We start from the raw sequence: 12,552 nt of genomic DNA, 5'->3' as shown, positions 1-12,552 counted from the left end.
ACTTGATGATGCGTGACCAATTTATTGCATTGTGGCAGGTCTATCACAGTCAGTGGTTTTGCTCAAGTATAACCTCTGCAGCACCTTCAAGGACCTTTAAGTGTTATCGCAGTTAATCTCTTGTTTCGCTGGCGGGGGATGAAGAAGTACACTAATGAAGAATAAAAGGAGGAAGGGAATAATGTCCTTCCACACATCTACAGCTCTCCTCTTTCAATGGTCTGATTACCACCAATAGAACTCACATTCACACACAAAAACACACACCTCTTTCTCTCTGGGCTGTTGCTATAGAGACACTAATAAAATTGTCAGAACCACTGAGATGTTTTTCCCTGCTGCGGCTTGATTGACAAGCGCTGCTGACAGCTGGAACACACCAAGAGCACTAGCCCTAGAGCACGGCACCAATAGTGAAAGACTAACATCATGTGCACGTTTAGCATAGCAAACAAACAAACACGCAAACATACAAAGGCTGTACCAGCTGGTGTTGCAGGACAAGTGTCAACCGTAGTGGTAAGATTCAAACCAAGATGGCACTGTAGGTAGATGTAGAAAAGGTAACCATGGTGACTCACTAAAGTGGGTTCATTTTATTTCTACAGAAAGTCATGGAATCCATGCAGTTTTTGTGAAAGAACACAAGAGGAGAAAACAGGTTGTTCCTGTTCTGATATCTACCACTTAGTAAAAAAAAACAAAAAAACATCCATGTACAATAACGTGCTCCAGAAATGATAAATATTCAATTCAATTCATAAATTATGACGAGATATTAAACAGAAAATAAGTGTGGAAACTCTCTCCCACTGCTCCAGTGTTCTGTTCAGCTTAGTAACATAATTATTATAGAGATAGTGCACTCAAACAAAGTGATTTCATACTACTTATCATACTACTTGATAAGTACTATGACGCAAATGTCATACTACTTATCAAGCGTACATTTACAGCACTTCTCATTCTCTGCAGACCAATACACACAGAGTCAGTGCTATTATTGCTGATCATTATCATTATGCGGCTGTTTTCTTTACATTTATCCTGCTGTGTGTAGTGTGATTCTACACTATTAAAGACCAGGAAAAATTACCCAATAAGCCCAGCTCAGGAGATGGCAATCTGAGAGACACGTCTGTTCATCAGTTTATACCTTCTGAGAACTGGAGGCTGATAATAGATAGTTTATCAAGTGCAGTGAAGTGGACAGATCAATAGGAAGTAGAGTGGAGGGGCATCATGGGCAAAATGAAGTTTAGGTGAAACGCTGTGTTTCAGTGTGGTTGGTTTAAGCACCAACTGAGTCAAAGTTGGAGCCTCACAAGCTGGCCTGACATCAGGGGTTAAGACTGAATTAACTTGCATGCCATTTAACAGAGTAGTCTTACAGAACTATGGAATTTTCCGATTCAGCAGATGTGGTTAAATCCTAATTCTCCACACAGGCTGCTCAAAGAAACACCAAATTCAATAAAAGTCAGTGAGCAAGGTTTTGCCAATACATAATTCTCATGATAAAATGGGCCTTTCATAGGGGCTGATTGTAGAGAGAAAGTGATGTTTGAATAAAGGAACTTACTTTGACTTGTTCCTGTAGTTTTCCAAATTGAACTGTGCCATTCAGAATCTTCCCGATGAATTCCTGCTTTTCTTGCTGAAGACCTGAAGCCTGGAGAGGTAGAGAGGGAAGACAGGGGGTTACTGATCTAAGAGTGGAACACAGAGGGGGGTGGAAAGCACAATTGGATGAAGGAAGTTGGGGATTATGGGAGAGATGGATGAAGGAAAAGAAGCAAAGATTGTTGAGACTGTTGCCAATTTGAAGTTGTCCTGTGTGAGCCACAAACACTGCAACAAACTGTCAGTTTAACATAATCAAAGGTCGAGAACTGTAAATGTTCGGGATATAAAAAAGGTGCATGGAAACTACAAAAACAATTAATAGCAATAGTCACTCAATGTCAAATTCTTAATCAAAGCAATGTTGCAATGTCTGTCAGCATTAAACACAGCTAGTGCTTCTCCATGTCACCAAAACAAAGTAGATGGACTTCTCTCTGTCTTTCAATATCAATCACAAATTTGAATAGCTTTGTTAAAAGAAGGTTATTCACTGCAAAATTCAGAAAAGATAGACTGCAGACCTAACTCTAAATTTAAAAGAAACGTGTGTGTTTGTGCTTCAAAGGTGAAGCTCAGCAAACTGTCGAGGAGAGTAACATAAATACTGTTATCCTGGGGGTAAAAGTCTGACACTGAAGTCAACTACAATTAAAAGTCAGCTGCTCTGCCAGTCTTCTTTAAATCTGGACATAGAAACAGCTCTGCTTCTCGCTTAATGTGCTCTAACCACCAATGCAGCAAATAAACAACAATAATACCTGTACACACACACACACCCACACACACACACACACACACACACATTGTTGTGGTCACCTTGTTCTCATCCAGACAAAATTGGTTCTTGTTAGCTTTAGACCCGCTACCTCTAATGTGGTGTCAGTCTGACCTTCTACAAGCTCTTGCTTATCCTCTAAACAGTTAGCTATGGCAAAGTCCCTGCATGTGTTAACATTTACCGGGAAAAAAACTCTCCATTCCTCTGCCAGACATGCAACCAGCTGAGCCAAGTAAATACCGCAGTACTTTCTTTGCTAACTTCTATGTGTTTCAGATTAGCTCTAGTTTTTGGTTTATATTATGACTATAACTGCATGTACTGGTGAGAGCATACATTTGCATAATCAAGGAAATTATACCACAAAACTCAACGCTAACATTATATTAACTTTAAAATTCTATGGATCACAAGAGCCATCTGTGTAAGAGTCAGCTGTGTAACATGACAGTGTACTACTACTGACAATGTTGTGATTCCAGTCAGATGTCAAGCCTCTGTTTGATTTCATGCTTGTGTGTTTTCTTCTTGCTGAAAATAGAAAGTAAAGTAACAGAAACCAAACTGAAGTCTTGGTCAAAGCTTGTTTTAACTTTTTCCCCTGTGCATTGCATTGTGGGACGGTGTGTCTGACAAAAGTCAAGATAGTTTAGTAAACTAACTGACGTAGGAGTATATTCATTTCACTTTTGTGGAGTGAATGCACTACCTTCTCAAAAGTATGTGGCATGGCATTGGCATGCAGCATATTTTTGACCACCTCCACTAGTCAGGGCCAGATTTACCAACATGAATACCATCATTCAGAGTGCACTCCTGGTCTAAGTGTACGAAGGCAGCAGCTCATTAGTGCCTGCCAGGCACATTCTGCAAGAGAATGAGAGCTCAACATGGACATAATTCAGTGCTGCAATTCTCAGTTATTGCCAACTCTGAAAAGAGATGTCATCCTGGCTGATTCCAAAGAATTTACTCGATCTACCTAAAACATCTGTTTCTCTCCAAATCTTTAAGCTTAATTACCTCCTATTAGTAATACCACAGGAGTTATAAAACAAATGTTATCCATCCATATATGGAATGATGGAAGTTTCACCAAAGACACAAAATATACAGAATCAACTACAAGTGGTGGAACCAAGAGAGAGCGAGACAGCGAGAGAGGTCTCTTTAGACCTATTTTTAAAAGTGGCGACAAATTTGACCCTCAGAATTACAGAGAGGTAAAACCTATGATTTCATTAAAGCAAGGTATTTAAATAACAGATGTGCAATTAAAATTGGAAACAAAAGAACCAGTTATTACAGCTCCATGGGTGAGAAAGAGCTGCAAAAATCCACAGCCCCTGGTATAACCCTGCAGGACACAGACAAGTCAAATGATGTTTGCTGATGACCTAGTTCTCCTGTCCCCCTCCACAAAGAGCCTGGACATCCTCCACAAGTTCAGGCAAACATGTGCACTGACTGTGAATATAGAAAAGACCAAAATACTGACCTTTCAATAACAATACAACTCTCTGAAAAATAAAACTCCCACTAGGAAATATAGACATAATGCAAAACATTATACAGTACATATTTAGGCTTGAATATCAATTCCACTGAATATTTTGTCATGGCAGTGGATGAGCTGAAAGAGAAGGCAAGAAAGGCTTTTTTCACCATCAAAAGAAAAATCCTGATTGACTTTCTGATTAAGACCTGGCTCAGAATTCTAAATTCAGTAGTAAACCCAATAATATTAAATGGTAGCAAAGTGTGGGTCCATTAAACAAACAAGATCTCCAAAAAAACATCCCCTGGAAGCTCTACATGCAGAGTTGCACAAAAACATACTTAGAGTTCACAAACACAAAGCAAATAATGCATGCAGAGCAGAACTTGGCCAGTACCTTTTAATAATTGCAATTCAAAGGCAAGCCATTAAATTTTATAAACACCCGCGATCTAGTGACCCCCACTTCAATACTACCTCTACCAATACAAGGCCCTTAAGTGCCAAGAGTCGAACAAAGGGTAAACTCTGCCAGCTGGTCCTGAAGCTCTGCCCACACCAAATGATCTGGTTCAACCAAATCATCTCAAAACAAAAAGAAAATTAAATCAAATATTGAAACAAAACAAATCCAAGGTGGCAGAATACCTGACCGCTGCGACTGATAGAGAACTGAGGAAAATGTTGACAATGACAGACGGAGTGGACACAGCCTGGCCACAGAAACAGGCCATCACAGGCAGAACAGGCACCCCAGGGAGGCCAGGCTGTGCTCACTTTGGAATCACTTCATTATATACTGGGAGAAATGTAAGGATTTGAGAGAAACATATAAACAATATATATCCTGAGTTTATCCAGGATATACTGAATTTGAGAGAGAGAGAGTGGAGATGTGATGTCTCACTGGGGTACATGCAGCCAAATGTACACTCTGAGTGTCTTCTCAATACGATTTTTCGTGATTTTTCATTCCTCCATCCTCTGTTTGTGTGTTAGTCAAACATTGTATTAATCTCTAATCTATGGTCCCAGTCTCTTTCGGTTTTAAGTGATGTATCTTTTATCAAGTCACTCATTTAATTTAACTCACTCTATGTCTGCTGTCTTTGAGTTTACTGTTGGCTAAAGATGATCTTTTTATTATTGTTCCCACCACAGCCTGTCTCATTAATACAGTATACCTGCACTGTATACAGCAAAAAGCTTGTGCCCTTTTTCATGTCAAGCATTTTTACTTGTCATAGCAGGAAAAGCACAGATGAAACATATTTAGTTAATGATGGCTCAGTTCTATCAAGTGTCCCACTAAGCCATGACAGTCAGCGAGCATGTAAATACCAGGACCATGAAACTAGTTCACCTAAATGGAATGCAGTTGTTTCTAATTACACCTGTGCTTTTTCTGCTGTGACAACTCTGTTGCAGGCACCTTAGTAAATTTAGTTGAATGATTTATCAGTTGTCCCTGCAAGAGTGCACCTCAGATGGCAGGGAAACTGCACCTGTTTGATAAATGACACACATGACTTCAGGCACAAAAGCGGCGCAAAAGGTTTCGAAAATCTGGCCTGAGCCCTGAGAGTTTTCTGTCTCTGTGGATCTGTTAGCTCTTCAGTATATGTAAAGGGCAGCGTTACTGGGCTTTTTCCAGATTGTCTGTGTTGCCTTGTTGCTGTGGCACTTGATTGATTCCTGTCTGGAAGTTTGTGTTCGGGGTGCCGGCTCTGCCAGCTCTCCTGTGGTTGTTTTTGTAACCACCACCCACCTGCCTGCACACCAGGTTACATGCCTAACAAATGACTGAGTACTCTGTTTTTAAACCAAACCCACTGAGTTTTAGTGTCTGCGTTTTCAGTCATATGTTGCCAACTAATAAAGCTGACAGTTGCTTTATTTAGCCTAAAGGTCAAATAAACACTGTGGTTCCAAAAAACAACTTTGTCTTCCTGTCCTACTTGGCCTGTTTGTATTCCTTTTTAAAAATTGAATTTTACTATTTGTAACTGTGTACAGCAGGAAATTGGTTTTAAAAGTTAAATCTTTTATTTTATTCACTGGAAAGTTCTATTATTATTATTATTATTATCATTATTATTATTATTAATACTATTCCATTGTTGTATGGTAGAAATGATCTGTGTCCGGTGTGTGTATGTAAGCATGAGATCTCTGCTGTTGGTGGATTTCAATACACAACATTTAGCCTAACCAGCTAGTTTGGACACGCTTACAGAGACAGTAGTGTTAGCACTTTCATTTATTGTACCTGGTCTGTCTCCAGTGTCAACAGTACAAATTATACCTCATTTCCCTGCAGTGTCACAGGTATACTATTACATGTACCTGTATGTACATACCTGGTCTCAGTAGACCTAGAATGCCAGTAGTACTATGTGTACAATGTGTACTGTGTGTATTATGAATAACACAAAATTGTTCTACAGTATCAGTAGCATCAGAAGTACCGTGCGTAATAGCTGGTCTCTCTCCTGGGAAATGTGCTCTGCCACAGAAATGACTGCTTCCATGTAATGGCGAATCTTTTCCTCTTTCAACAAGCACTCTTCCTTCTGCTGCTTCAACACACTCATCTTCCTCTCTGCCTTCCTGGATGATGGAGAGACAGGAGAGAAGAAGGAATATGTAAAAGAGAATTAAAGAAAGTGAGAAAAAAAGATGGGGAGAAAGAAAAACAATGGGATGGAAAGGAAAGGAGGATGGCAAAACACAGACGGACAAATATAGTGGAGAAGGGAGGCGATTTAAGAAAAATGAAGGACAGAATAATGTAGCAGGGGTTAAGGGAAAGGAACATGGCAGATAGAAGCACAGGAGACAAGGAACAGAAGAGAGAAAATAAGAGTTAACTGGACAATGTCTTGAGACCCTGTCATCTTGATGCAGGCAGGGTGAAAACACTGTTGGCTAATCAAACACCTTGTGACAATCTTCACACTTCAGAATGAGAAAGTCCACATTAATCTGAGCTTGTCTATGGGGAGCAGAGGAAGGTTTCACAGGCCAGAACAGATTGTAGAACAGAACAATCGTATTGTAATATGATTAATAGTATTTGTAATGCTGTTCCAAAGCCACTCTAAACTTCACCTTATGTCTGTTCAGTGTTTTAAATAACATCACCCTCTCACAGTGGAACTTTCATGGTCGTTTTTATTTAACTGTTTTGGGTGGAGTGAGCTTCTTAATTAAAACATGGAATAAAACTCTGGAGAGGGGTGATGACCCCCATTTTCAAAAAACTGGTTCTGAGCAGGGCTCCAGCTGTCACACTGCTGACCTTTCCTACAAGCAGGGAAGAGGCCGCCCCACTCAGATCTCACTTCAGATTCAACTTGGGTTTCTAATTAGTGGCTTTACAGCTCTTTGATCTGACTCAGTTATTAGCAATCTGATATGAGGAGGACTTACTGTTTTTTGTGCTTTATTTGATTAGATTTTCTATGATACACCTTGATTTATTTGTCAAAACTATTTACTGTACTGTTATTATACTGTTTCAAGGGAGTTCACTGAGAGTCAGATCCTTTTCAGGAAAGTCCTAATCACACAGTTCTATACACCCACACCTTAAACCTGCCCAGTACAACCACAGGCTGCAGCCTCACTGGAGGAGTTAAGGGTTTAAGGCCTTTCTCAAGGGCACTGCGCTGCTCTTTAACTTCCCCTGCCCACATCTATCCTGCCTATCCAGGGATCAAACTGGTGACCTTCCAGTCACTTTCCAGTCACACACACACAGGTTTGAAGAAGAACACTTTGTATAGTCCAATCTTTTGACAAGAAGTATGTGGTAATGTAATACCCCACTGTTGAGCAGCTGCTCCATCTGTCTGTTAATATATAACAGCTACTCGCTCAGCTTCACAAAGGCACTGCTCCTTCTCTGTCCCCATTTTTGGACTTAGACTGTAACCCATATTGCTTTGACTCTAGTGTCCAGCATTTTTTTTTAAATTCAGCTAGGGTTTAAATCCAAAGATAATTTGAAGCTGACTTTGTGATAAATTAATTGAGCAAAAGGCAGATCCATCAGGGATTTGTGTGGCATGCACCAGGATTCATGTGTGAGATGACAGCAGACAAAGAACACTGAATATGTAGTACCTTTTGGCTTGTCTGGTGAGCTCAAGCTCAGCCTCCATTCTCTTCATATCAGCAGTCAGGTTGGCATTGTCCACAGCCAGTCGCCTGTTCTCTTCCTGTAGACTGGACACTCTAAGAAGCAGCTCGTCTGCTTCTCTCTTGCTCCTGTTCTGCTGCTGCTCCAGCTGCCTGAGAGCCGAGAGCAGATTTCACAGCACATTATAACACAGCATCTGGTACTTAATGAACACTATTCAACAAGATGTATGCTGTCACTATATAATGTACCAATATACAGCAATATGTCTACGTTTTAATAAGCCTGCTAACTAGCATCCTTATGATACCTGAGTTTTCTGTTTAATCCTATTGGCTTTCTTGTCGTCTTCTAACAATACAGCTAAAGCAGTAACAGGTGTGATTTTACTCTACTACATCAACTTATTTGTTCAGTGAATGTGTTCAGTTCTTCTTCTTCTTGTTCAAAACGAGAGAAAAGAACTGTGCCCCCCTCAGAAGCAGAACAGTCATTAAAACTGACTAGTTCATATTTTAAACAAAGAAATATTTAATGAAATAAGACATTGCGGCGTACCCTCTGAGTTTCCCAGCAATGGTGCAATGTTCATCCCAGGTGACAGCATCCTTCAGGCGGGCCTGCATAACTTGGGCCTCCCTCATATTTTTCTGCACCTCCCTCCTGCTCTCTTCCAGGTCCTCCTGCAATTGCTGCTTTTCTGCCTCTAACAACATCAGTTGCTTAGACACCTTGGATACTACAGAGAGAGGGAAGAGATGGGGACGAGAGGAGAAGGGAGTATAATGAACAGTCTAAATGAAAGCAGAGCAGAACCGAGAACAGGACACAGGGCCATGGTGAAAGAGAATTATGCTAGACATTTTCTCAGAGAGGATTTTTCCTTGTACCTGCCTCCTGTAAAAATGAAATAAATTCTTCATTGGTATCACCAGTGAAGAATTTATTTAGTTTCTACACTGAAGTATTTCACTGCACCCAGTACCTTCAGAGTGGTGTCTGCTGTGGTTGGCTTTGGCCTTAACATGATGAGCCTCGAGCTGATCAACCAAAACCTGGTTCTCCTGCAAAACCAAAAAAGCCTGTTCTCGTAGTTGATGACTGCAGAGAGAAAGAGGGAGGGAGAAATGTCTGCACTATTTTAGCTGAACACAAAGCTGCTATGGGAATAACATGAACACAGCAATTATAAATCATCAGACAAAAAAAAAACATCACTACCTTAATTAGTACTGAATAGCTTATAACATTTTGAAAAGGGAATCACTTTTACTTTAAAAGCCACATACTTTATTTCTAATACTAACACTCTTTATTTTTTATGGATTTTTTTAAAAGAATTGTATCTCATACCCCATTTAAGTTAAATGTAATTTTTGATGTATTAGCACTAAATGTAGCTACAGTATGTGTATGCTCTGATTTAGTCATCATCGAAAACAATATAATGTGGTATTTTGTAGGGCCCTGTTTGTTCTCGTCTCTGTGTACTAGATTAAATGTAATGCCTTCTTCTTCCTCGTGACCAGTTTTGTGTGCTTTAGTGCAACCGGTAATCTCGGAGTTAAATCAGGGAACGCAGTAGCGAGATACCAAGCAAACTGCAAGAGCCTGAAAAACACAGGATTCAACCTGACAATCTGTGGAATGAGCATCAAGCTAGAGATGGTGAGAGGTGAACAGGCACTAGACTGAGAGCCGCTTAAATGATTATTTGGTTTGTATGCAAACTGATGTACTGTAAACAGGTCTCGGCTCTTTCTCTTACGTGTTAGGGTGGCACAATAAGAGGTATTATGAGGTATTCTCTTCTACAGCGAGGCAAGCATTTAATTTGAAATCTGCTCTGGAGTTTTCAGAGGTGCCTTTTGCTCTTATCATCGTAATCATCAATAAATGTGGTCAAATTAGGTTAAAATGTCTCAAACTGCAGCTGTCTCATGTACAAGTGAGTGCAATTATCTGACTTACCAGACCTACGTTTACAAAGAGCAGATACTGTAGGTTTGAAGGTGTCAGCAATATTCTGAGTTAGAGAGCTGATGATAGAAAGAGTATTGATGGGGAAAATATAGGTACACAGAAGAAAATGTCAAGGTTTTACTACTTTTATTTTATTATTTCAGGCAATATAAGCTTTAGTAACAGACCCAGAGACAGGCAAGCAGCGGTGCAGAAGAGAATAGAGGAGGTGTTTCAACTACATCAGGAGAATGAGTAGTGACAGTCAAACAAGTGCTGACAGCGCTGAAGCACAGCACACACACACACACAGTATGTCTTCTTACCAGTCCTTCAGGCTGAATCCTCCGATCTTTGCAATTTCATCATGGAGTCTCTCATTTTCTTTGATCACCTCCTCTACGTGAACACGCAACCTCTTCACCTCCTCCTGCGACAGACAAAGACCTCTGATTTCAAGGATGCATGATAAGAAGTTTTAAGCAGGACATGGCAAAATAAAACTGAAAAAGAAATCTTCTACTCTACCAAGGATTAGGGATCCCCCCTAGTGAGACGCCACTTTTGACTGTGACTACAGCCTGGAACACCTGTGCTCTTGTTAGTGCTATTCACCCAGTGGAACTGTTACTTCTTCCCTCAACAAGGAATTGGATTACCTCCATGCACATAAACCTGCTGAGTAGAGTCTCATCAGAGGCAACTTAATTGTCCACTGTGTGAAAGTAGTTTTTTTTTTTTCCTGAAGGCTGTTACTGGATGCTTTTTTGATTCTTATCCGCCTGATACAAAAAAAGAAGGAAGTGGGGAAATGTCAAATTTTTTGAAGGATCTCTAATGTATTCACCATCTAATATATTCTCCCTTTCTTCATTTCTCTTTGACAGCTGAAATAACCTGTTATTATCAAGCAAGACCGAGTTTGTGCTCGTAGATGGAGAACAACTAAATTTCAGTTCCACTTCACCACTCACAGTAAGTAAGTGGTTAATAACATATACAATAACAGACAGCCCTTGTTTCTCTCTAAAATCATAGTTTAAGCTAATGCACAAGGGGCTGTGTTAAAGAGCAGTGAAAAACCGCTTTCAGAGACATCATGTTCACCACTAAGTGTATTGCAGGTTTTGATCCCATGGGTTGCATACATCCAAGCTGGCATATAAATGTTGCAAAATGCAGCAAAGTTAACTGCGTGTTGCTCATGTCTCAGATACCACAGCCCATGGAACACTCTCATGAAAGCAGAGGAGGATTGATGGGATAATAATTAGAAGCTCACACTAATGCATGCAATCAGTCAAACACATTTTACCTCTGTGGTTTGGAGAAGTGCATCTTTCTCATTTATCCTGTCTTCATAGGCCAGCAGTAGAGGAGATAAATACTTCATGTCAAGCTACAAAAAAGGACAAAGAGAAATGGTCCAAATTAGCTACAGCATCAACGCCATAAATCTATTCTCATATAGAGTTTACAAAAGGCAGGACAATCACTTTTCAGCTAGCGAGTCACAGGGGGTGGTAAATCTGAACCATACAAAGTGCAAATGGGCTTAGTTTTCTTTATCGATTCAGCAGGTTTCCAGTCACTGTGGATAGTTCGTAAACAACCTGGCATTCTGATTTAGTCATCTGAGTGATAAAGCAAACCTTCTTTTTTGTGAACCAGGCCCTGAGCTTCTAAACTACCAGACAGAGCAGGGACGATTTCACCCATTAAATCCATCTCACGAGGACGAGACAGAGACGGAAAAGAACAGTCACATTAATCTGCTGGGCAACCATTTTAACTTAATAGGCACTGTCTTAAATGATCATCCAGCCCTATTAAATACCATGACTTGCATATTAAACTAACCAGTCAAGTTAAACATACTGATTAACTAAATTTGACTAATAACCAGCTTTAATGTTAGATTACTGTCCTGCCATACTACAATAATAATGCTATATATATATATGTATACTGACCAGCCAGGGAGGAGGAGACCCTGTCTTTGGTAAGCCACTGATTTTGGAGATCTAAATGAGACACAGTAAGAAAGAGAAAGATAAAATGAAAATGTTAGTCAGCATACCATCATCATAGGTTAATACTGGTCAATACTGTATGTTAGCTTTAAATGTAGTCCTTCGCACAAGCATAGTAAATGTAACACATTTTGTTGATAGAACCAGAGAGTTAAAGTCTAGTATAGTTTGTATGACAAAAGCAGATCTGAAAGAATTCAGGTCACTGACAAAGACAGGGTTTTATATTTTGCTGTTTCTTCTGTACAGGTGTTGGAAAGATTTCACAGGGAATCCATTCCAACATTTTCTATAGCAAAGAACATTACACTTATATAACAATAGAACAAATGGGGAATCAAAAGTAAATGACAGTTCCTATGGAAGCAGACAATTTTAACTAATTAAACCAATTCACACGTCTCCTATGTCTTATTACTGCATTTTTCTACTATAAAACTACTCCCCACTCTTTTTCCTTTATGTCGTCCTTTCACCAGCCACACATCAGCTGTCAGTAATGAGGGCTAGC

General features: G+C 39.9%; 1 protein-coding gene across 1 annotated transcript in view; it reads right to left on the bottom strand.

Annotated features, from left to right (window-relative positions):
* Nucleotides 1-12,552, bottom strand: part of cep89 (centrosomal protein 89) — a 54,636-nt gene that overhangs the window by 32,577 nt on the left and 9,507 nt on the right. The window contains exons 9-16 of the mRNA XM_041065958.1: nucleotides 11,982-12,032; nucleotides 11,324-11,407; nucleotides 10,335-10,438; nucleotides 9,032-9,147; nucleotides 8,605-8,785; nucleotides 8,031-8,198; nucleotides 6,371-6,512; nucleotides 1,583-1,672 (exon numbers count right to left, since the gene is read on the bottom strand). Coding sequence (XP_040921892.1) covers nucleotides 1,583-1,672; nucleotides 6,371-6,512; nucleotides 8,031-8,198; nucleotides 8,605-8,785; nucleotides 9,032-9,147; nucleotides 10,335-10,438; nucleotides 11,324-11,407; nucleotides 11,982-12,032 — 936 coding nt within the window. The remainder of the gene's footprint in view (nucleotides 1-1,582; nucleotides 1,673-6,370; nucleotides 6,513-8,030; nucleotides 8,199-8,604; nucleotides 8,786-9,031; nucleotides 9,148-10,334; nucleotides 10,439-11,323; nucleotides 11,408-11,981; nucleotides 12,033-12,552) is intronic.

The sequence above is a fragment of the Toxotes jaculatrix genome, chromosome 1 (genome assembly GCF_017976425.1).
Source record: "Toxotes jaculatrix isolate fToxJac2 chromosome 1, fToxJac2.pri, whole genome shotgun sequence".
NCBI classification, from domain to species: domain Eukaryota; kingdom Metazoa; phylum Chordata; class Actinopteri; family Toxotidae; genus Toxotes; species Toxotes jaculatrix.
Note: the sequence above shows the minus strand (reverse complement) of the source record. Positions and strands in the feature narration are given on the sequence as shown.